This window comes from Topomyia yanbarensis, chromosome 3 (assembly GCF_030247195.1).
Source record: "Topomyia yanbarensis strain Yona2022 chromosome 3, ASM3024719v1, whole genome shotgun sequence".
In the NCBI taxonomy this organism is placed as follows: Eukaryota; Metazoa; Arthropoda; class Insecta; order Diptera; family Culicidae; genus Topomyia; species Topomyia yanbarensis.
In genome coordinates, this window is record NC_080672.1 from 366031857 (window position 1) to 366058147 (window position 26291).

Consider the following 26291-nt stretch of genomic DNA (forward strand, 5'->3'; position numbering starts at 1 on the left):
ACACAATCGAACGGCAGACACACTTACCCTTCGGTTGAGCCTCGTTTACCGCTTTCTTAATCTCGACCAGCAAGTGCTGCGACAGCGAAGCAGCTGGACTAATGTGCCGCTGGTTGATCTCCGAGTAGTCATCACTGGAGTCCCGCGAGGAACCATCGTCCAGCGTGCGTCGTTCGGCCAGCCGTTCTTTGAGCTGTTCCGCCAGTACCGGTGGCGTTATTCCCTTCAATCCTTTAGGCCTGCGGGAGGGATACATCCAACTTTCGCTCGAGACTCCACTGTCCTTGAGCTTGTCGGTCGAGGAACCCAGATCACTGTCGTACGAGGATGCATTTAGATCGGACCCGTAGCTGGAGTTTAGTTTATTATTATCTGCCGACGTATTCCGGTAAATGTTCGGAATAGTCGAATGTTGAGTCGGTGCTATTATATTGTGATGATGATCGGCACGTTCTTTGTTCACCTGAGCGTACACCGGAAGACCTGAGTTTTCCTGGCCATTTTTAATGGAATTTATCCCACGATTAATGATCTGAGGCGTGCTGTATAGTCCACTGTACTCGTGGGATACTGAAGTAGAATCGGTAATTTCCTCTTCGCTTTCATCCAGTGCACAGTCCGAACCGCTGTTGCTGTGACTTTTCTTACCTGGAAGACGCTTGGATTTGCCACCACGCGCTACTAAGTCACTCTTCCCTTTGTTCACCGAGTTATCCAATAGTTCATGCTGTGGAATGGCCGTATCCAGCTCGTCGTCCTTTTGGATCGGCAGTTTCCGTTCGACAGTAGCCGTCTTACCATCTTCACCTTCGCCATCGGGTGACAAATCGGAAAATTCCGTATCGGATAGATCAGTCTCTAGCTTCTGAAAGACCGGTTTGGGAGGTTGCTTTCGAGTCATTTGCGGGGTCAGCTTCAAACTGGCACTATCATACGGCAGTATCACTGGGAAGCCGGCTTTACGTTGCGTCTCTTGGAGTTCTTGTTCCAGGTGGATCACTCGGTCTTTGAGTTTCTTAACCAGCGCGTTATATTCGGTGTCCTTTTCCTGCAGATGCTGGAGGTAGTACTCCTGGAACTGGATCTAAATGAAACAAAATAGCGTTAAAGATATGGTCTTTAGTGTGAATCAGAGTATCAAGAGAACTCACCATATCCCGCTCGCGGTGCTGATAATCACGCAGTATCTTCTTAACCCGACCGTACTTCTTCTCCAGCGTGGCGTACTGCGCCTGACTCTGCTGTAGCATGTTTTGATAGTTGTTCGCTTCCTTTTTAATGTTGGCCAGCTCTCGTTCGGTTTGCTTCATTCGTTCGGCCAACAGTTCCGCCTCGTTGCAGCTCTGCTGGTACTTAATGAGCTGATCGTGATTTTTTTCCGATGCACAAAAATAATCAAACATTAAATTGAAATCACAAATCGAAAACAGTTCGAGAAAAAATAGATGTAATCAAAGTAACCGTTTCCGCTTTCAATAGGCTAGTAGATTTTCATGCCGTTTTTGGGATTGCAAGGTATGTCAGGTGTGCAGGGGAGAAAAGGATTCCATAATAGGATAATAGACTTAAAAAAGAAAATCGTGTACTGCTGGTTCTCTTATCCGCTACTTACTTTCGGAACCTAGGTCTAAATGCGTCTTGTGGTCTAAGGAACTAAGTGCATGTGAGTCATAGAAATAGTTTACAGCCAATAGAGAAGGAACTCAAACTTCTTAAATATTCTGCGGTTTCCTCCTTTATCAGCTGTAATCAAATAATTAGCAAGTTTTTCTGTAAATGAGCTGAGAGTTTCTGAATCCTGTGAATGTGTAGTGCAAGTAGGTGATTGTTTACGTTTGTTACAAGTGAGTATACACAGGACATTCACAGACAAACAAACGGGGTACACGCGAGGACTATTTAAACAAGGGATACAAAACAGTTCCAGGTGTGCACACAATACACGTGAAATGATTATTGCTTTTTTTGCGATGGGGATGGGATCGGCATACGGGGGAAAATTACGTTAGTAGAAAGGCGCGACGGAATTTTACCTCCAGTTTGTTATGTTATTATAATGGTTATAAGGAAAACATAGGCGCGAAAGAGTTACGAACGATAGAGTTGGAAGGCGAGTTCAGTTTCAAATCACACTTACCTGTTGTTTGAGACTTAGGATATCGCCCTCATGCAGTGCAATGGTTTTAAGATTCTGGAAATTTTATATTGCAGGGAGTTTATTTTCAGTACAATCAGTTATATTCGATATTGGGTGGGTGAGGTGGTAACACACTTGGTAAATGGGGGGAAAGTCAGGGTAACATTCGTAGCATTTGATGACGAGGGTCAGTTTACAAATGAAATATATCTACATCAGTAAGTAATAGCGCAAGGAGCATTTTGTACTGTAAATAAGTTAGAAAAAGGGCATAGCGAAAAGAGAGATATCATTTTTATCATGCAATCAAATCGAATCAAAGAAAAACTACTTCAAATTTAAGGCGACACAATGGCTTGTCTACATCAAGTTCATACATTTTTAATTAAATTCGTATTCTAATGTAAAAAGACGACTTCAGCCACCTAGCAGTGAGATGAGTAGTAATTTCTTACACACATCACTGTTCGATTCATTAGTTTGCAGGACTCATGCGAAGTAGACACCCAACTGGTGCGGGGTGGGATGAACCTAGTATCTAATGCTGCACCTCGAACAAACTGAATAAATTATAGAAAATGAACAAAATTAAATTTAAAAAAAAACCTGTTTTAATCCACCCAGCGGTGCAATTGTGCCTTTCTCATTTATCCTAACTACGATTCCATGGTTGGTTTTGTTTAATATAATGGTGGAAATGTCTATTACATATTCAGTACGATTTACACATACATACAATAGATCGACAGCCACGAACTTGAGATGTCGACACTGAAACACTTGCAACCATCGGCGGATTCTGGAGGAGGCTTCGGGGAGTCCGGACCCAGCCAAAAGTTTTCAGCTTATTAAAAAAATTTAAATTAGTTTCAACTTTGAAGTAGTTTCAAACCCAAAATCATTTCAAACCAAATTTTTCCCTTGTTTTTATTGAATGCGGTTAGTGCGTATTACGTAATATGCTCATTTTAAAATCAAAATTTCAGACCCACTAACGCATGCGGAAATAGAATTTGGACAAAATTCAAAAGACATTTTTTTGTAGAAAACCCTTTATTAAATGTTCTCTACACTGAACAAAAATTGTTGTGAACGATCTAAAAACTCGATGTTGATGATCTCGAATGGCAGTCATGCGAAAAAATAATGAATCCAAGATCGAATGACTTCATGTCTAAATTGGAATGAACAGGTTTGTGATTTTCTTATGATAAACACAACACCAAATGAATGGCTAGCTCTCGAAAAAGTAAAAGATGACGCTTATAATTATCATTCCAAATTAAAGCAGTCCCTCATTAATTTTCATCCGCCTTTAATATTCGGGATAATTCAAATGATAATCATTTGGTGCGCTTTTGTAATTATTTCGTTATCTTTACATATAAATTTCGGAAGTGAAAAGTGCAAACAGCTAACCAAAGCCTAAGTGTGGTAATGAAAATACAGGTTAAGCAATTAAATGTATAAGAGGTAAACTGTTAGGTAACCGTTTGTGCGCTGTCTGTTACACGGTCGTTTACGATACAATCTATCTGTTACTTGGCGACTACAACAATCGGAACATCCGAAAAACCGCATCCTTTTTTAGAAACAGTAGCATAACGTGAACATTTCAAATATTGCTTGAATCGTGCTATACCGTATGTTACATATTTGCTTTGCATTGGTTGCAATTATAAATTTTCTTTCATTATTTCCTTAAAGTAGCCATAATCAATGATCGGTAAATCGCATATATGCTATTGGGATTTTCGATTGATTGACACTGGAGTAGTGGCTTGCACTGGTTTTGCACTTTCTAGCAGAAGTGTCAATGGAACATATTGCGAATCTTTTCTAAAATCCACATCGTGACATTTCAGCCATACGCCCGACCAAGCCGTGCGCCGAATTGCGCCCATGTTCTCTTTGCATTAGTGCAAGCGAAAAAACTGTTTGACGTTTATTTTTGTTTCGTTCGCACTCATTTGTGTCACATATAGCAAAAAATCGACGAAACACTAGTTTATCTCGGGATAGGCAATACCCAGTTTTCTGCACATCCGCTTTAAAGTGCAAAAACGGCGCAGTTCCAGTGCACTCCATTACATCGGTGTCAATCAATCGAAAACCCCATATATTTCTATGCTAATCGCTCCAAATCGTTCAGACGATACTCGTGGAAAACATTCTGACAGACAGCACTGCGGAGATTAATAAAACAAACGTCGTAAAATGGAACTGCGATAAATAGACTACATCAGCTTTCATCAACGGAAAAGAACGTCAACATTACGTTACCGTTCCGTCAGGATAGGTTGAATGCATTTCTCACACGATCCGAACGTTCAGATTGAACTAGGGTTGCCACCCCTCCGGGTTTGACCCGGAGACTTCGGTTTTCGTGAGCGATCTCCGGGCCTCCGGGTTTTACTTCAATTTCTCCGGGTTTGGTTGGAAGAAGTATATTTTCAACTATTTAGAAATAAATTGATTGGTGTAAAACAGTTATTTTGATGCAATTTTACGAAATAACTTCACTTTTGATGATGTTTATCTGCAGCTGAACCATGGCGGATTTGTTCTAATCCAACTGGCAAGGTCAACATCAAATGAATTCTTCCGGTGTTGTTGTTACTCCTGCAGCGCCCCTACCTGTTGGCTAGGGAGGTGAGTTTTGCCCCTTTGTTGGGACTTCTGGTGGAAAAACCGACACCACATAGTGCTTCCCATGTGATGCCGCTGTACTGCCTCCTTTGCTAGTTGTGGAGAAGAGCAATGCTCGTTCGATTTATCTTCCACAGCGAGAGTAGCTGGTGCTTTTGTATTCTTGGCATTTAGCCGGGGAAGAGAAATACTACACCTGATTAAATCTACAAAACTGTTCTCAAACGTGAATAAATTACAGCTTTATTTTAATGCCATGGAAGAGTGGTGCGCACTAAGCTTGGCAAAATATAGCGCTCTATAGTGATTGTGGGATAATTTTGGTAATTTCCTAATTCGCAGTGCTAAAATCAATGACGACTTACAGAAGGAATGAAAGAGTACATACTTGTCTCTTTATTGCTCAATAGGCAATAAAAAAGCGATTAAAGTGCTCTAAAATGTCGAGCAATCGCTTTGATTCCAATTTTTGTCTAGTTTCACTCAAAATCCACTACCCCCAGATCAGTGAAAATCTCCGGGTGAAAGTCTCTCCAGAGGTGGCAACCCTAGATTGAACATTTTAATATCCAATTGTTTTGCTGCTTACGGCCAGATTAATATCGTCAGTTCCAGTACCAGGAGAAACTGGAAGTACTCCGGAGAAAATCGTTCCTGTACTCTCTTCTTTTCTTTTTTCTTCTTCTGGTAGCAAACCGGAGTAAAAAGGAGCAAGAATTTATAGCTCCTATTTACTCCGGAGTGACTTCCGTGTACTGGAACAAACCTCTTATTTACTTCGTTTTTTCGTTTATTTCCTTTCTAAAGAAATCACGTGGCTTTTATGCCACCAAAGTAAATACAGGACACGGTTCGATTCACTTTCAAATTCTTAAAGCCGCTAACCTAGTGGCGGCGATTAGCTGAACTGGTGCTGGTACTGGCATTAGGATATCAGATGAAAAACCTGCTTGCAGCAAACCAAAGGAATGATATCAGAGTGAAAGTTGTGCGGATCTGCGCGAATGTCCTGCTTTTACTCTGATAGGCTCCAATTGATTTGCTGCGAGCAGATTTCTCGCATCTCGCATTCTTAGCTCAGCTTCTCGCCGCCACTCTTTTGGCCACCTAAGGCACTCTGTAAGCATCTTGTCAACAACCCCGCTAAACTGTTGCTTTTTCTTTAGTGAAGAATAACGACAACTCGAGAAGGCCAGTTCATCAATTTATCGGATTTAACGGGCTGAAGCATTCCCCATTGCGATGGCTTCCGAACACCCGGTATGACCCGAAGTCACTCCCGATGAGAACTGTTGTAGACAAGTATAACGCGGATTCAAGGCTTATGACCGCTATGTACTGCTGTGTTACGTTAATGAGCTAATGAGATTTCCTTGAAGAACGAATTGTTAACAATTATGGCATGTTTTTAACTTTCTTATATTTGAAAATTGTTTTTGTATTTTCAGCTCGATTTTCAGGTGTTTGGACTCGTAACAACAACGGCCGTAACAAAGTTGGAATCTACGATGATACACGTATGGAAGAACTTGTGGCAGTGACGATAACGATGCTCACATCACTGGAAGTGCGGAGTATATAATTTTTTTCTCCCGCACCATAGAATTGGGGATGCTCTCAACGCCTGGAAGAAGCCATTCTGGCCAGCAGCGTGTGAATTCTTCGTCATAGAAAGTAACATCTAGGACGTTATAACACGTTAATATCGTTCAATTCATCACCAAAAATCACTACACATACGAGAACCAGTTCCTGGTACTGACCAAGATCGATCGTGAACAGCACAATGGCGGTGTCACATTCTGTATACCAATTGAAATTGACACCAAATAATCTAAAATGCGATTTGGCTCGTGATTATATGACGACATATCCGGCGGTTTATACTGACTATGAGACTATAGGCAAATTTTTGTGCAATATAGAATTGGATATCATATTTTCGTTGATAAACAGCTAGATATCAGTAAGAAACATTCATTCTCTTGTCGGACAACGTACACTACAGTCAGAGATGCCAGATACTTTTTTCAAATGTCTGCAATAATAATAAAAGTCTGGGAAGAACAAAAAATGTCAGTAAAACAATTCTTGACCAAAAATGGCTTATTGATGATGTGTTATATTACATGAAAATAGTGCATTTATAGCCCAAGATAAGTACAGAGAAATAGCTTATGGAGAAACAACCTAAAGTAGATTTGAAACTAGTTTAACTAAAAGCCTTTATTCTCAAAAATCTGTAAATATCTGAAACCAAACTAAAAAATCTGTAAATATCTGCGTTGTCCAAATTTCATTCCGCATACGTTAGGAAAGTTTATTCTGGATGAACTAGGAAATCTTCGGAGGGGGGGACTTGATGAGGGAAGGGGGGTTTAGTGAAGGGCGGTGTGTGATATGGGAGGGCGGGGGTGGTAACCCCTGAACGCATACCCCTAACCACTCCCCTGTTAAAATTCAGAAAACCTATATTAGTCAAAGAAATGCATATGCGTAATGTCGGGGTTAGGTTGACGATGTTCAGTGATTGCATAACCTTTCTATGCCGCACTCTTCAACCCGTAACTCCGGAACCGAAAGTCGGAAATAAATTAAATTCAATAGCAACCTATGGGAACGTTGTACCTTTAATTTGAGGATATGGATAGGATATGGTGAGGTTTGGATTGGGCTCTGCTAAACCTCTAAAAAGTCATAGCTCCGTAGGCAGCTCCGACGAAGCGTGTCTGTTCCGCTTCTGCTAAGATCCTAAGATACCAATAATCTAAGATCTTAGCAATAAAAGCACTCTAGCCCAACCGGAGTGCCAACCGGGACATCAGGATCGGACGCCAGTAACATCCTGATTATGGCATACTGGCCATGGCGAACGACAACGGACAGGGCACGGATCACGGATTGGACGGCGACTTTGGACTGACAGACGTGCTGTTCTACTCCCTGAGTAAGGAAGGACTTGAAATTGCGGGTGGGCCAACAGCACGGCTGCCTTCGTCCCAACAAAACTCTGGCAGGTCCTCGGGTACGTTCAAAACTCGTCACCATTCAGTTGGTGGTACTATGTTCGGTTAGAGATTTTACACCGATCCGGCTCTGAACACTACTCCCCATGAAGGATAGTGTCAACCCTCCCTGCTACTAAGATTTTGGTAGTATAGATAATCATGGGATCACGAGGGGCGACTGAAACGAGTGGATATAGCGGCCCGGAGTTGGAACCCAACAAAATGGAGCAAGAAACTTACACATTTGAAGAAGACGCGGCGAATCCCTTCACCAAAAGCGGTTTAACGAGATCACCACCTCGGCAAAGCCATCCAGTGCAACAACAGCACGACCAGGAGAAACAGCAGCCGCAGCTACAACACCAGGAGCAGCCTCAACAGCACCAGCAGCTGCAGCTTCAACGGAAGCAGCAAAAGCAGAAGGGGAGCGCCTGGTTCAAAATACCAAACTTGCCGAATATAGCAGTAGCCAAAAAACTGCACAACTTTGATGACAAAGGGAGTAATGTGCACAAGGACATCAAGACACTGGTCCTGAGGGTACAAGGTAACCTCGGATTGGCCGTCAACCGGAACCGGAAAGGAGCTGATGATGGCCAAGAAGTCCTTGGAAATAAGGCAAACAGTGGCACCACCGAAAGTGAGGGAATCTCACGAGGCGAAAGACAAACCCCAGGGGACGCCTCTCTCTCTACACCGAAGAGGCCAAGAGCTTCTCCAGGTGATGCAAGACCATGAGCGAACGAAGCAGCTACTAACGTGGATGAAAGCAGCAAATGGGAAGTCGTCGGCAGCACAAAACGGAGGGCGAACAATAAGGATAGGTCCGAAAAGCGAAAGCGTCTCAAGGGACGAAAGCTAACGATGACTCATACGAGGAGGTACTGCGCGCAATGAGGACAAACCCGGTACTCAAAGAGCTGGGCTCAGATGTCAAGAAAATCAGGCGCACCCGAATCCGAAGAGATGATTCTGGAACTGAAAAAGGATCCGAAGTCAAACAGCTATACTTATAAAGAGCTCACCGAGAAACGTATGGGTGAAGCGGTGAGAGCCTTGTGCCCAGAGGCAACCATCCAATGTAAGGACCTGGATGAGATATCCTTGGAAGAAGAACTAAGAGAAGCTCTGGAAAAGTGCAGATGATGATACGAATGAGGAAGGGACCCTTCAGCACGCAAGCGGCTTCAGTTAGGCTTCCAGTCGAAGCAGCAAACAAGGCACTTAAAATGGGGAAGATCAAAGTTGAGACCGGAAGTGTGCTTCAAGTGGCAAAAGTTCGGCCACCTGGCGAGAAACTGCAGTGGACCTGACAGGAGCAAATTATGCAGAAGGTGCGAGGAAGAAGGCCACATGACAAAAGACTGCCGGCAGGCTCCGAGATGTCTGATCTGCGCAACTGAAGAAGGTAACAACCACGTTACAGGAGGCACACGATGTCCGGCCTTCAAACAGGCGACTGCAACGAAGTCACAGTAAAGATAACGCAAATCAACCTCAACCACCGCGGCAATCTGTAGTGAAGTCTAAATGCGATATAGCTATCATTTTGGAGCCTTACCGTATCCCGGCCAGCGATGGAAACTGGATAGCTGATAACGCAAAATCAGCGGCGATTTGGACGACGGGGAGATATCCATTTCAGGAAGTGGTTTATCGTGCGGATGAAGGCTTTGTAATCGCCAAAATCAATGGAGTCTTCTTCTGCAGCTGCTACGCACCTCCGCGGTGGACGACCGATCGATTCACAGAAATGTTCGATAAGCTGACGGAAGAGATTATCGATCAGAGACCTGTCGTTATAGCTGGCGATTTCAGCGCTTGGGCAGTAGAATGGGGCAGCCGCTTTACCCACTCAAGGGTGAGTAGTATACTCGAGGCCTTTGCAAAGCTGAACGTAGAAGTTGCAAACGATGGTACAACCAGCACCTACCGCCGCGACGGACGACATTCAGTTATTGACGTTACCTTCTGCACCAAATTGGACAGTGTGCGAGGGGTACATCCACAGCGACCACCAAGCGATACACTATCGGAAGCAATAGGCAGTCGGAAGCGCGTGTGAACCAATCAAACGAGCGGAGGTGGAAAGCAACGAAGTTCGACAAGGGAGTTTTCGTCGAGGCGTTGAAGCGTGAGTGCAATCACATTGACTTCAGTGTAGGCAAAGTGATAACGGCATTAGCAAGAGCGTGCGATGCAGCCGTGCCAATAGAAGGTAAACCAAGGTACAGTCGCTGCCCAGCATTCTGGCATGCTGCCACCGAGCCCGTAGGAAGATGCAGAGAGCACGAAACGTCGCAGAAAGAGAAGTTCTAAGCCAACGCACAAGGAGGCAAGAGCCGCACTTAACAAGGAAATCAAGCTCAGTAAGAAAGTCTGCCTAGAAGAGCTTTACCGCAACGCAAACTCAAATCCGTGGGGCGACGCCCATAGAGTTGCCATGGCGAAGATAAGAGGACCGGCAGTAGCACTGGATAGGTGCCCGGAGAGGATGAAAGTTATCGTAGAAGCGCTATTTCCACAGCATGAACCGACGGCCTGGCCGCCCACGCCGTACGGAACGCAGTATGACTACGAAGAAGAGGTTCGGGAAACCAACAAGGAGCTGATGGTAGTGGCAAAATCCTTGAGAACCAAGAAGGCCCCGGGACCAGACGGTATCCCCAACGTGGCTCTGAAAACAGCAATCCTATCGAACCCGGATAAGTTTAGGACTGCGTTGCAAAAGTGCATCGACGATGGTCATGGTCGACATCTGGAAGCGACAAAACCTAGTGCTATTGCCGAAGCCAGACAAGCCCCCTGGAGATCCTTCAGCATACAGGCCGATATGCCTGTTGGATACAGTCGGCAAGGTGCTTGAAAGAGTAATCCTTAACAGGCTTACAACATACACAGAGGAAGAGAATGAACTATCCAATATGTAGTTCGGTTTCCGGAAAGGTAAATCCACCGTGAATGCAATACGAACGGTTGTGGAAACTAGGGAGGCTACGCAGAAGCAAAAGAGAAGAGGTAACCGCTACTGCGGTGTTGTTACACTGGAAGTAAAAAACGCCTTCAACAGCGCTAGTTGGGCCGCAATCGATGATTCGCTGCACAGACTGCGTGTTCCCGACTATCTCTGTAGGATTCTGGGGAGCTACTTCCAGAACCGACAACTGATCTACGAAACTGGTGGGATAACGCTGTAAACGGACCAATTGACTAATTCCATGCCTGTCGATGTGGGTGAAAAGAGCGCACGGTGAGGTGAACTGTTTCAAAAAGTATCTGAACAGGTTCGGCCACACGAGTTCGCGGTTCTGCAACACGTGCGGTGATGCAGAGAAAACGCCTGAGCACGTGGTCCTCGAATTCCCGCGATTCGAGCACGAGCAAAACAAAATGCGAACCATTTTCGGTGAGGACGTTAACATGATCGGAAAGTAGCACCGGCAAATGGTCGTCAGAGCGCCTGTGAACTGGAAGTCACCCTCCACCCAGAATCGCAGGACCGACCTTGGTTTCTGCCCGGGTAGCATCGGTTTCGGAAGATCTTCCACTGCCGGGGACCTCTTCGTCGGAGTAGGAAAGATCCACCGTCGGGGACTATTCCGAGTAATCCGTAGCGAATCACCGGCTTGAATCGCCAGGCCACCAGTGAACAGGACGCAATCCTCCACCCGGAATCGTTGGACTGACCTCCGCATTCTGCCGGACTACATCGACATTCTTTCGTCGGGGAACTCTCCGCCGAGGTAGGCTAGCTCCACTGTCGGGACTACCGGAATCGCTGGATCGACCACGATATACAACTGGTCATCGTAGAGCGGAGCGCATGTAGAATATCATGCCGTGTAGGTCTGATATAGCGGTTATGACACCAGCGAAATCTAGCGCGACCAGCTAGATTTCGCTGGTCTCATAGGCTAGAATCAAGTGAAGTGCATTAGCACGCCTTCTCCCGAAGTAGTCATTTCAAATGGAATGCGGGGGTTCAGGCAAATGTCGGACTCCTTGGTAGAGTTTAGAGGAGTAGGGTTCAGAATTATCTTCTCTGTTCAGAGTCCCTCACTCTAGCACACGATGGACGAAATCGGTAGTATGGTCTAACTACTGAACGTGTGTTGAGTCGGCGTAGAAGCTTTACCACCAAGTAAAAAACCTGTTTTAATCCACCTAGTGGTGCGAGGGATGGGCGGTTTCCGTGTTCAAGAGGTGATGGATAGCACACACGAAGGTTTCGTGATCGCCAGGATCAACGACGTATTCGTGTGTAGCTGTTATGCTCCTCCACGGTGGACACCAGCGCAGTACAACCGGATGCTGGAGGCACTAACTGACTCGTAAGTCGGGCGAACGCCGGTTGTTATAGGAGGAGATTTTAACGCTTCGGCTGTGGAATGGGGTAGCAGACTGACCAACGCAAGAGGGCCTATTGGAAGCACTGGCGAAACTGGACGTAAAGCTGTGCAACGAAAGTTCCGCTAGCACATTCCGTAAAGAGGGCAGGGTAACATTCTGCATCGCGTCGCTGTTTGATAACATGAATGGGCGAGTTAGTGAGCAGTACGCACATACTGACCACGAAGCGATCCACTACACTATTGGTTGGCGAAATTGTACGGTAACGCCGAGGACTGGCGAGATCCAGAAGCTGGTGTTGCTGCCAAAACCAGGAAAATCACCAGGAGATTCAGCATCGTATCGGCCTATATGTCTGCTGGATATTCTCGGCAAGCTCCTGGAAAGGGTTATCCTCAACAGGCTGACGAACTACGCTGAAAGTGAGAAAGGAATATCGCAGAGGCAGTTCGTGTTCCGGAAAGGGATATCGACGGTGGAAGCCATCCGCACAGTCATCGCGAGTGCGGAGAAAGCATTGAAGCAAAAGAGAAGGGGTAATCGCCACTGCGCCGAGGTAACGATAGACGTGAAGAACGCGTTCAACAATGCTAGCTTTGTTTATGTTTATTACCTTCACCAACAGGCCCCTTGGCCCCAATGGTGGTTTCTTAAACTAATTACATTTTAAAATTGCCAACATTTTCGCTTTTATCGCATCCCGCGCCCGGTTGAAGTCAAAGGCCGTCGCCACACTGTTAAAAATTCGCTGGAGTCCGGTAACAACGCTCTGGCAACCATATTAGCTGGCAACGGTTTTCATAGCTCGGCAGCTGAAATCTGTTTCGCCATGGGAGATGCCGAAGGGCGAAGCGTATGAACCTGCATTGAACAGCCTCGATTCTGTCAATTCCGTTCTGGTAGTACGGATTCCAAACAGCCGAACAATATAACGTTGAGCGGGCCAACGCACAGTAAAGCGATTTAAGACAATATACGTCCCTGAAGTTTTTCGCTATTCGGAAGATGAACCCAAGCTGTCGTGATACCTTATCCACGATGTATGAAGTATGTGGTCTGAATGTTAGTGCCGAATTCACGATGACTCCGAGATCTTTGATGTGAGAGTGTCTTGGAATAGTCGAGCTGAAGAAATGGTAGTTAAACTGAGTCGGATGACGTTTCCGCGTGAACGTAACGATTGAGCATTTGCTCGGGTTTAAAACCATTCTGTTTAGATCACACCACGTACTAAAGCTATCCAGTTCCCTCTGAAGTAGCTCGGTATCGGTTTTATCCCGTATTTGTTGAAAACATTTCATGTCGTCGGCGAAAGAAAGGCGGGGTCCTTGTAATGTGAACTGACGTCATTAAAGTAGAGGAGGAATATTACTGGACCGAGATGGCTTCCTTGTGGTATGCCGGATGTAGCGAAGAATGGTGCAGATGTACAGTCCTTAATGTTGATTTAGAGTTGTTGGGGAGCGATCGCCGTAGCGCTGCACAGAATGCAGGTTTCCAGAACCGTGTACTGGTATACGAAACGAACATGGGACAGAGGTCGATTAGGGTCACGGCGGGAGTACCTGAAGGCTCCATACTCGGCCCAACGCTATGGAATAAAATGTACGACGGAGTGTTAACACTGGAACTGCCCAGGGGAGTGGAGATTGTCATTGCTTTGCAGATGATGTTGTCCTGACGATACCAGGCGCGATCCTTGAGGAGGTGAAGATGTTGACGGCAGAGACAATAGGCATCGTGGAAACCTGGATGGCTGACGTCAAGTTGCAACTAGCTCATCACAAGCCCTAGGTAGTGCTGGTCAGCAACCGTAAAAAATCCAGCGTGCCGAGATCATCATCGGGGGACAATCCATCCCTGCTGCAAAGACAACTAACGGAGTAAGAGGCAGCACGAGACGTCTCCTGACGGGTACCACATCCGCAATACTAAGGTATGGCGTACCGGCCTGGGCTGCTACGCTGAACTCGAAGTGGAACCGGACGAAGTTGACAAGCATGTTGCGCCTAATAGCTATTCGTGTCGCGAGTGCGTACAGGACGATATCGTCGCAGATGGTATACCGTCGTTGTTGTGCTATCTTATGACAAGCGCCATTTTGCACATTTCGAGAAAAACGATTTTTAAAGTTTGAGATTGAATATCTTGAAACTTATAAATGGTATAAACAATTCAAAGAAGACAAATGATGCTTCTATCTATTCTGCATTAATCTCTCAAATATTACGAAAATCGGTTAACTACATTGCGAGTTTTCTTTAAAAATATAAACAAAAGTCGGTCTCACACGTGTCATAGGTGTGTATTGATGACAAAATTTGTATGGCGTGTCATAATCGTGCATGGAACATTTTCCACAGAAAAAAATAATCAATTATTAACTTTTATTCATATCTTTGGCTTCATTTGGTCTATAAACAATCGGTGAGATGCATTTTTAAGGAAATGAGTCAGGGAATCTAGAAAAAATAGTTATTTTTGGTTGCAGTGTTGACAAATATGCTATATTTCCAGTTTAAAACTTAAATTGCATTTTTCTCACAGTTCGTACATTTTTGTTTCGAAGATGATTATGCCATTGTGTTTATCAGATAGTTTTACATATAAAAACATCTCATACATAAATATAATTTGAGCCAATCCCCAAACACAGTCATTTGAAGCAAAAAATTAAAAATTTCTCAGCACGTTTCTCGCTATATCTCAGTAACCAAGCAGAATGTCAAAATTCTGTAAACGCCACTTTGTAGAGATTTTTTAGACAAGTAAGGCCATTACAAATCTTTTTTAAAAATTATGTCCAAGTACAAATTTTTTTCTGAAGGGGGGGGGGGGGCAAACAAAAAATAAATATTTATTTTAATAAACACATTTTTTTTTTCTTTTTGCATTTTCTTTCGATTGTTCTCGTGGACGTTTCCGCAGGATGATTTCGTATAGCGGGGATGAGCTATTTGTTTTACTAGAAAAATTCAAGCAAACATTACAGAATCAATCAAAAGTTCACAAAGGAAAGGAATGCTAAAGTTTTCGTTTTAAATAATTTTCCCAACAGTGCAATTTTTAAATTCCCAATAAAAGCTTGAAAGTTCTCTAAGAACTTAATGTAAACATTTAAGAGTACTTTAAGGTATTAACTTTTGGTTGCTTGAATAGTTTTCGTTCCGTTGTGGCGGCACATGGACCGACTGTACACACAAGGCATGAAAATCGGTCAAAGGTGAACCTGCTTGATAACAATGTACAGAAACAGAATTGCAACATTTCACTTATGGACTTTTGGAAAACATTCTGGAATGAATCCAAAGGTAAAGTGTGCGTCAATGGAATTATTCATCTCAGATATGGTTTTCTCTGATATTTTTCTCTTGTGCGAATTTCGTATACAGTAGCCTGGCGAACGTACATCCTGTGCATACTATACTTTTTCGAACTCTAGTGGAAACATCAGCTTTGGTTTATCGCTTGTGCTTGAAGACTTGTAGATTTGTTTGTTTGGTACATGATAGTAATTCGGCTCGGTTCCGTGTACATCTTCGAAATCTTTGCATTTTTCTCCATCTTGTTGCGCAGTAGGTAGCCACATCAGATAAATTCATTTGATAGTCGTACGGATTTATGAAATGTATAGCAATCATCAGTTCATTTTTTGCCTTTTCATATAAGGAAGACTGTGCAATCACTCTTAAATTCGACTTTTTAAGCTACACCCGGAGTGTCGAGTGTCATATACCACTAGATTCAGTTCGTCGATATCTGAAAATGTCTGTATGTTTTATAATATGGTTAAATAGCTTCAAAAGTGCATTGGCTCTAGGTGGGATTCACTTTTGTGCGTAACCGCTACTAATAGTCCTTACTTCTCTTCCTTCCTTTTGTTCCACGAGACTGCATCGAAGTGTTATATCGTGGGGAGGCTGATTCAGTCTTAAGACAAAATGATACATTAGAGCGGTTTAGCTCCGAACACATATCCGGCTATTCGCAGTGGTGAACTTCCGTTAGCCATTTGGCTCCCGTTTCTGTGAACCATTTAGTTCCTGTTTTCGCGAGCCATCTCAATTCCTCGTCGGAAGTTCTCCCGATACCGATGCCTGTTGCGTGAGTCATTTAGTCCCAGTCAGCTCGCAATCTTCTCGCATAGTCCATAAATTCTACACAAAGGGCCAACCAGTACTTGGCGAGGACGGTTCGGCGATACCGGATGGAGCGTAGCTTCTGGTTCGCTGCTTCCGGTTCGTTGAAAACTCGACGACCCACCGCTGGTGCTTCACTCGACCTACTCGTTCTTGTCCCTGACGGTGAAACTAGTCTGCTCACATGCTTCGGTCCGGCGATTCCAGCTGGTTCGTGGTGCCCAGTACACTGGCGCCTCAAACAAAGCTGTGGTTGCTCTCACAGCCTTCCGCTTAACATAATCATCATAACTTTAAAAGTTCAAATCGATTATATATTTTCCGACCGCGCTGTCTTTCGGCTGCTAGTCATCACCAACTCTGTTTTATGATGGGCAATCGTCCCGAGCAAACGAAAAGCCCATGGGTGTTTGAAATGGGTTCAACCCATGAAAACACCATCACCATGGTCCAGTAGATCCCATATAAAATACCATATGTTGGTGTATTTATGGGTTATTGAGACCATTTTATGGTGTCTTGATGGTTGTGAATATTGGCACGGACCATGTTTAAGGTCTTTTCAAGGGGCTATATGGTGTTTGAACCCATGAGTATTTGCTCGAAGTCTCCGTGTCGAGTGTCTCCTCTTCTAGCGATTGTCCGATTACTTGGAACACCACATCATCCGTGAAGCCGAAAATCGTTATATCTCTGGGAAGGTTAGCTTCAATACTCCATCGTACACTGCGTTCCACAGCGTCGAGTCGAGGAACGTCAGTTGTAGTTGTGATTCTCCCTTGTCTGTCTCGTAGATCAGTGTTCGGTACTGAAAGTAGCTCTATAATATCCTGCAGAGTTACTCATGCTGTACAGCGAATGGGCGATTGCTTCCCAGCTAGTACTATTGAAGCATTCTTCACGTCTAAGGGAACCACCACGCAAAAACGATATCCTTATCTCTGCTGTCTCCAAAGCTCCCACAACCGTTTGGATGGATTTCACTCTAGACCTGCCTATAAGGAAGCCGAATTACATGAGATGCCGTTCTCACGGTCCGCGTACTTCGTTAGCTTGTTCAGGATTACTCCTTCTCTCTAACATTACCAAGGGATATATTGACTACGCTGAAAGATCTCCATGTTGTCCCGGCATCGGAAACAACATCAGCTTTTGTCGCTTCCAATTATCGGATCGTTTTGAACATATCCGGGCTCTCATGTATCACTTCACTTTTATGGCTTTCGCCATCTCGATAAGCTGTTTGTTGGTAAATCGATCTTCATCTTTGTGATCATCCTCCTCACTGTACGGCGAAAATAGATTCATGTTGTGGGGAAAACCTTTCGATGGTGACCTCCATCTTTTCCGGGCACCTTTCAGGTGGTGCAGCTGAGCCTTTTATCTTTGTTATGCCAACTTTGTAGGTCTCTCCTAAGGAAATTCGCGTTGGCTTTGTGGCAAGGCTTTCTTGTACAGCTTGACTGCTTTGTTGAGAGCGGTTCTTGCAGCTCGCTTCCCTTGAGCTTTCTGACTTCTGTTTTAATTTTAAATATATTTGACACGGCTCAATGCGTTAGCACAACTGAGCCGTGGAGCGCACCTTGGGGGTCATTTGGTCCGTCTTCTCTCGCGTTTTCGTTTACGTCCATGTCATCATCGGTACTGCATTCATCTTGCTCATCGTCGGATGTTCTTATTTGTTGTTTGTGCTTACGGGTCGCTATTGTAAATCTTTCTTCATTGGTATTAGATTCCTTATTGGTGGTGTTGGTTGTTAGTTTGGAAACATTTGCTGTAATCGTTGTTACTTCGATGTTGGTAATGGCAGTTGGTTTAGTGGTACTGGGGCCGATCGTTGTTGAGCTGGTGCTTGTGAATGCCCGGTCCGCAGCAGTTGGTTTACCAGCTGGTTGTGGTTTAACATACGATGATTGTATACCGGCTTTGGTCGTATCAGGTGGGATTTCTTTAGCATTCTCTGCGCAAGGTTTCCCGTGGTGTAGCGGATGATCACAATATTGACAGGTAGGAATCTGTCCTGGGTGCGTGACTAGTATTCGTTGAGAATATTCAACACCATGAGGTGATTTGCATGTGAAATTCAAGTAAGAGGGAATAGGTTTTGCCGGACGCATTCTCACCACACGAACGCCGTTGCGGAGTCTTGGGAAGAAGTTCCTCCAAGTATCTTCCTTAACACTATTCACCTCTCCGTATTTTGACAGGATTTGTTTGATAGCGAAGGAACTAGTACGTGGTGCCAGGTCATGTATCTTTATTTCAATACTGTCAACATCTATATACGTTGGGATACTGTATAAAATATCATTACATTCGATGACGTGTTTCATGTTGTTCTGGGAAGCGAATGATTCTGCTTGACTAATGTTTTTTAACATATTCAGTACCGCATGACGTAAATGGTGGAATTGCACCGCATAAAGTACCGCAAGCTACGTTGAACTTCAAGTTCACCTTCAACATTTGCTCCCCTTCATGAATTGATGGTATTACCGGATATTTCGTGTAGTCAACAGCAACACAGTTTGCCCGCATCGTGATATACTTTTGCTTTGCATTGTCACTCATTGTTTGTTCACGTTTCACACACTAGGCAGAAGGAATCAATTTTTGCCTTTGCAAATAGACCGAGCGTCGCGCGGGTAAATTTGATTATTTGCCCTGCTATTGCAGCGGAGCGATTTCTAGCTTCTGAACTGAGCGAGATGAGAAACCGAAGTGATCTCCGACTTCTTCTCCAAGCTCGGAGGCAACTTATACGTAGATCGATAATCGTCGTATTGCACCCGGCGACCGTTTCTCGGTTTCCCATCCCTTGGTATGGTCGCATTACACGCCCTTGTTAGTAGTGCCGTGAACTCGTTCGCATTTAGGTTGAAGAGGATACCCTCAAATTCAAGTTCTTCGACGGACACGTTCCTGTGAAAAATCGCTGTTTTCCATCTTCACTCGTTTATATATCTCCCACATATTCATATTCATGTGTAGTTCATAGTCCTGTTATCAATGCTGTACCAGATCGCTTGGTGGTCGCTGTGGATATATCCTCGCACACTTTTCAGTCCATCTTTCCGGTTACTCCAAGGCTACAAAAATTGACATCGATAATGGATTGCCGGTTCCCCCTGCGGTAAGTGCCGATGATACCATTATTTGTAAGATCTATATTTAGCTTTGCTAGAGCATTTTTGATCGCTGATGGCCAGACAAAGTTCTTTTGATTCCAGCGTCTATCTCGAAAATTTCGCATGTTTCTGGTTCTTGGAATATTTCAGAATTAATGTCTCTTCGGCTTCTTGGAAAACGACTTATTCGATTTTCACAAGCTTAGCCTTAAATGGAAAGTTTGGTAGCAGACTTTGATCTGATCAAGTTCATAAGAATCGCACATATGGCTACGGAAATACGGTATGAACACTACGATCCCATATGAAAGTTTTAATTGTCAAAAACTTTTCGGTGAAGCTCATGTATATTGAACCACATATAAATCGCCAGGAGTCTGATTTGAATTCAGATTGTTTCCTTATCGAAATTATTTTCGAATGTAACGATCGATTATGTCTCTATCGACTGTTGCGTTTAAAATGGAATCAATTCAGAAGTCGGTCGGTATTAGCCTTTCCATGAGATTTTCGTTTGATAATACACAGATGGGTCCTTCCTTCCGCGACCAGCAAACGTTTCATTTGATGTTGGACTGGATCGATGATCTCATTAAAAATTCACATTTACCCGAGAATGGTCAAAATAAAAATTAACGTGGGATGGTAATTTCTAAAACTACCATAATAGTTTTCAGTTACGAAAAGCAAAACTCCATGGAAGCTATTGTTGCTCTATAAAACGTTACAATTTTTTGAATTTTGGTTATTTTAAAAAAATTATTTGCCCCCTGATTTTTTTCAGCGATTTTGAAGGGGGGGGGGTGACATAATTTTTAAAAAAGATTTGCAATGGCCTAATGTGGCATATCTAACTCAGTTTACCCCAAAATGGCGTTTGTCATAAGATAGCACAACAGCGACGATACGTAATTGCCGGGATGATTCCCACCTACATCACTCTGGCTGAGAACGTGGAATGCTACCATGCGGAAAATGCACGTAATGCAAGGAGACTGGTCCGAGCGAACTCGTTGATTAAACGGCAGCAAGTGTGTGACAACGCGGAGAAAGAAAGGTGGACCTACCGACTCATCCCAAATGTGTCTGTTTGGGTACGTAGGAAGAATGAAGAGGTGAGCATCTATTTGGCGCAGTTTTTGTCCGGACATGGATGCTTCTGGAAGTACCTGCAACGGTTTGGACACGTTTTGTTACCCCTTCGCCCGGAGTGTGTGAACGTGCAAGAGACACCAGAACACGTAGTCGTCGAATGCCCTAGGTTCGAAGAAGTGGGGGTGTGCCTGGTGTAACAGTGGGCAATATCGTCGAAGAGATGTGCCACGACGAGCATATCTGAGACGCTGAGTAGTAACGAGTATACTCTCCGATCTGCAGAGGTAGTGGCGAAGGGTCCGACAAGCTAGCACCATTGGCTAGAACACCGCCGTGGAACCACAAATCGGATTTCGGGAGAAATTCCGCCACCGGGGAACTCTCCAACGGTGTAGACACCACAGGGGACCGGTTGAGCAGTACGCGACGTAGCACCGGATTCGGGTCGTCGGGGCTCCCGTGAACCGGACGTCAGGCTTCACCCGAATCGCCGGACCGACCTCGACACCCTACCGGGTTGCTCGTGAGTAGGCTATATCCACCGCCGGGGATTAGACCGTGTCGACCGCGTCGAATAGCTAGCAGTGGGTCTTTCGGGCACCAGTGAAGCTACGCTATAGGCGCGAAGAAAGCACAACGAACCTCCCACGAAGTAATACCATGACGTAGTTCCGTGGAGAAGAAGGGCGTAAAAAGTAAGGAGTATTTTTAGTGGTCAGTCACGAACGTGAGTCGCGAGTCCCACACAGTGACAATATACTACAGGCCAATGAATCCGACTACGGAGCCTCATATCATTTGATTTGTAACTGCCCAGCAGTAGCGCAATTGCGATTTCGAGTTTTCGACTGTGCTTACGGGGAACGTGCCCTTTGAACCGATATATTCTGATTCTTGAATCCGGATGATAGTATGTAGTTGGATTGATCATTCTGACTTTTCTGTATCTAGTGATGTTTTTCAAAATAGACTAGAATGTTAATTACTGGAATAAGAAATCGCCTATTATGAGGATGAGGACGAAAACTTGAGCCACCATGGTCGAGAAAAATGATCTAAGTACTACGGATCAATATTACGTAAACGAAACTAATTAGCAACCAAGGATACATAGCACTAAAAAAGATAAAAAGCACAACTGATGGAATGTGTAAATATAACGTTCACCTTACCGTATTACGTTGTAAAGTTACTTGACGCGTTTTCCGTTTTTATTCGGGATTGTACATGTCAGGACAACTATTTGATCACGTAAATATTACATGCATAAATGACACAATGTCTACTATAAACAAAGGCATGTTACTGAGCTAATATCTTCATACAAACTAAAAACCGACTATCGGTAAGAGTAGAAAACTTTTGAATTAGATTAAAAAACTGTACGTATTCTTATCGGTAAAAGTAGTAGTAGTAGAAAAGTGCAAATATTTAGTAAAGCAGTGTATGAAAGAACCAAAAACCAAAACAATTATAAAAATAAAGCATCAAAATAATAAGGCAGGTTGAGGATGGGAATATAATTGGTAATGTTTTATCACTTAAAAGGGCAATTTATTTGACAGCGGTTCCACCAAAGGATCGGTATATGAATGACTAGATGATTTACCGCTTTATGCTGCCAGCATTCCAATGAGGCGTGTTAGGTAGAACAAGAAACGAGAACAAACATGAACGAAATCTGCAGCCCCAAATGGTTAAAACGCACACCGACGCATAATTATGTCTTAGTTAGTAGGGAAAGAACTAATAAAATTCACAATCTGTTCATCTTTCGTGATGTTTTGATAAAATAGTTAAAAACAAAAAATAGTTGCTTAATTTAAGCGAATTGGAGCCGTTACAAACAAAGATTGATAAAAGCACGTTTCGGCGCTAACAACTTCAGAACATAAAAGGAATTGTCCACAAATAATAGGATGACTGTTCGTACATGATGATGATCGATTAGTCAAGATGAGTGAATGAAAATCGAAATCGAACAAAATCGGGCTCAATTCAAATTACCTCTTGCAGAATTCGTCGCAGTGACTCCACATCACTCGAGCGGGCGGCTTCCGTCTCGAACAGCGACTCGGCCTGGGCAGCCGTCGGGCTGACCGGGCCCTCCGATACGCTCGAGTTGGCGGAAACGGGTAAAGTTGAATCTTCGGAAATTTCCGTATTCCGGCGGAGATAATCCTCCAGCTGCCGCTTGACACGTTCCTCTTTTTCCCGATCGGCTTGCAAGCTTTGGCGAATGAGCTGAGCAACCTCGGAGTTTTCCGGATCACGCTCGCGCCCTATCTGGAATCGCACCAGACCGGATGTGTTACGCAGTACCGAGGCGGCATATGCCTGCGTAACACCGACTAGACTTTTGCCATCGACTTCGATGATTTGATCGTTCACCTATGGATGAGGATGGTGGGATTGATTAGCAGCTTATCAAGGGAGGTACGGGATTGGTGGTTTACCTGTATTCTTCCATCTCGCGCAGCGGCTCCGTTGTCAGTGATGGTTTTGACGAAGATTCCGAGTTTTTCCAGACCGGCATCAGCGCCCACACCCATTCCTGTGAGGAGAATCCAAAATGTAGAATGCTGCCTAGCTATCGTTGCGTTATTTACATGTTATAGGACTTTATTATATTGGTTTACTTTCGAATTTATATATTTAACCGTTAAAACGCGCAAAACCTAACCAGACCCTACCCTATGGTACCACTGAACCTTAATTAATACAAACCAAACAAAAACTTACCGATAATACTCAGCCCCAGTCCCTCGGGACCCTTCATCAGTTCCACCGGAAAAACGTCCATCTTCTCCACCCGCTTCTCGAGTTCGTACTCGGCCGACGCCGCCACCGGGTCGACGTCCTCGTTTCGTCGGTCGTAATCGTTAACCGAAAAGGTCGAGAACACCTGCATCGGTTTTGTGCTGAACTTAACCTTGGTACTTTTCTTGATGACCCGACAGTCCTCCTCTTCCTCGTCCCGATCCGAATCCAGCAGACCGGGAACTTCCATCCAGAAGTTACCGTCCTCGTAGAAGTGAACCCCATCCTGGTTGACAAATACCTCCTTGCTTTTTACTGGTGGATACTCCGGTATGAAAAAGCCCGAATTGTTACTTTCATCCCCGGACACGTCCGCTTCGGCATCGTTCGCCTGCTGTTCCTCTTGTCTGCTCAAATTAAAACTGTCCGACGTGGTAACACTTGGCATGGAGGACTCGGCCGACACGTAGGAATCCTGGAGGGTCGACGAATTATCGAGGATGGTTTGATTGAGCAGATCGGTCGTGTTATTTCCGAGGCTCGTTTCCTCAAACTGACTAGTGGAATTGTTACGACTTGGTGGTGCCGGTGGTTCCAGTGCGGTTCCGGCGTTCCCGTTGACTTGGATTGCGGCGGGGGCATGAGGTGGTGGTGGCGGAGGTGGTTTTTCCCTTGAAGTCGCAGTTTTCGGTGCCTCCAGAACATCACGCAGCCAGTCGGGCTCGTCCGAGGTCGAAACCTGCTTGACAACTGCTGCGGGAGGGGATGGCTCGGGTGATTGCTCCACTGGTTCTAGTGGAAGGGGAGGTGGTGGTGTTCGCTGCTGTTGTGAGTCGGTTTCGACTTTGGTTTTGTTGTTGAGCAATATTTGTTCCACTTCGCGGGCCTGTTCGTCTGACAGAAGCGGTTGTTGTCTGTATGAGATTAAAAATAAGGAACGATGATCAATTATCAGTTGGAAGTTTCGGGAATGCGAGATAAAAACAGAAAGTAAAATTACCTTATTTTGTACTCCAAAATACTAAAAAACAGATAGATCAGTAGCAGACACAATTGAACAGGAACAGCGGGTTTGAATAAATGTAGCAGATGTAGTCGTTGCATGGTTGAGTGTACGTTTTTTGGGTGAACAGTTATACAGTACAGCATAAATAGAAGGATTCGGCAAGCATGTCGTGACGTTTGGATGGTGTTGTTGTGATATATAGAGAATAGGATACAGGTAACACAGGTGAGGCAGGAAGAGCACATGCAAATTTTCCAAAACGTGTGAAAATAAAACAGCGTGTTGTAACACAGGAGATGAACAAGGTCGCAAAGAAGATGAAGATCCGGAAACGATTCATATGATAAAATAAAATAATTTAATATGCATGAGAGTACGGTATAAATGTATATGATATTTTTGGTAGACGTGCGACATAAATGCATAGGAATATTGAGTCTAAATTTATTGATGTTTCTAACTCAATTTCGCTTGGCAGACCTATTAGAAACTAATTAAAACGGGTGGCAATATTGGCGACATCCGAAATACACCAAATTACTTTTAATTACGGCTTAATTAGCGGCGCTAATGGTTTGATGCTAGCAAAGCGGCACCGCATAGAAACAGAGAAATGCGTTCAACAGCAGAGAGAAATTCATTTATTAATACACTGTGGTTACGGTAAAGTTAGTACCATTTTATTTCTAGGGCGAAGTATTTATCATCATGCCATGCTTGGATATTACAGTAGCCAATTTTTTGTTCTGCAATAATTCGACAAACGAAAATTAGGTTCTACGAATAACTATGGATAATTAGAATGATTAGAGTTCTGCAATTTCACTCACGATAGCCGACTTTCAGTTCTAAAAGAGATGAACAGTGGCGGGTTGATAGCAAAACCATTTTTCAATTACGATACGTTTGTATCGAAATTGAAAAATGGTTTTGCTTTCAGTTTAACCCATTTCCGCTTATGGTGTCTGTAGAGCACCATAACTTTAAACAGATATAACTTTTGGTCTCCGCAAGTCTTTTATACAAAAACAAGTAAGCTTGATAACTGGGACTTTTATTTGAGCACAATGGTTAGTATTATCAGTAGAACTAAAGTTATTTCAATTGATTGGATTCCGTTCAAGCAGTGCTACCAAAAGCAGTTTCAGTCATAGGTGAAAAATTAAGTTTTAACATCTTCGTTGTCTTGCAATATTATTAAAAAAGGTAAAACCTATCAATTTATACGTTCTTCGACTATCTTTTCCATACAATTAGAGTACTGTAAATTTTAAAGGAGAATTGTTTTGAGCATTGGAATGTAAAAATTAAGCAACTTGTAGCACTGTGAAGGAAGCACATATCTTGATCAAAACAGGTTTTTCGTGTTTCATGACCCCGACAATTCCAAGGGAGATCTATATACGGTAGAAAAATTTAAGGGTTGCGTACAGAATACGGCCACGATGACACTCAAATGTTATCTGTTACAATTTGCTATACACCACTCTCCTTAACATATCATGTATTGCTGTTCCTTTAACAGTAATGCAATTCTTAAACGACGTACAACACTATACTCTGCTACACTTTTAAACTATTCGATTATTCTAATTACTTAATTATCTCATGGTATGAATCAATTACATTAAGCAACTATGTGAAAAATCATCTGCTTGCTATCAATCGATCAACTGAAAAAAAGACATTATTTGGATAATCCATCCAGTAGACCCATATTGAGGACTGTGATGAAAAACCCCACGCTCGCCAAAAGAAATTTTCAGTTCTTTCATGAAATATGAAATTTCAATTTCCAATTGAATTTTGAATGATGTCAGGCCCGTAGCTAGAGGAAGGGCTAGAAGGCTAAAGCCACCCCTCCCCCGGAGTGTACTAAAAATAAATTTAAGGAACATGATTATCAGCGACTTTTAACAATTTTGTAGCTCGTTTGATGTGAACAAGTTATTGAGAAAAAGTTGAAGAAGATTGCTGTTTTCAACAACCAATAACAATAATCACCAAACTCAGTGTTCT

General features: G+C 43.7%; 1 protein-coding gene across 9 annotated transcripts in view; it reads right to left on the minus strand.

Moving 5' to 3' along the window:
* Positions 1 to 26291, minus strand: part of LOC131688459 (neurabin-1) — a 277301-nt gene that overhangs the window by 16367 nt on the left and 234643 nt on the right. For 7 of the 9 annotated variants that reach the window (XM_058972729.1, XM_058972733.1, XM_058972728.1 and 4 more), the window contains 7 exons: positions 24267 to 24287; positions 23249 to 24180; positions 22963 to 23060; positions 22514 to 22897; positions 2138 to 2191; positions 1152 to 1361; positions 28 to 1084 (listed from right to left, as the gene is read on the minus strand). In XM_058972729.1, coding sequence (XP_058828712.1) covers positions 28 to 1084; positions 1152 to 1361; positions 2138 to 2191; positions 22514 to 22897; positions 22963 to 23060; positions 23249 to 24180; positions 24267 to 24287 — 2756 coding nt within the window. The remainder of the gene's footprint in view (positions 1 to 27; positions 1085 to 1151; positions 1362 to 2137; positions 2192 to 22513; positions 22898 to 22962; positions 23061 to 23248; positions 24181 to 24266; positions 24288 to 26291) is intronic. The other 2 variants (XM_058972732.1, XM_058972734.1) reach the window with 2 other exon arrangements.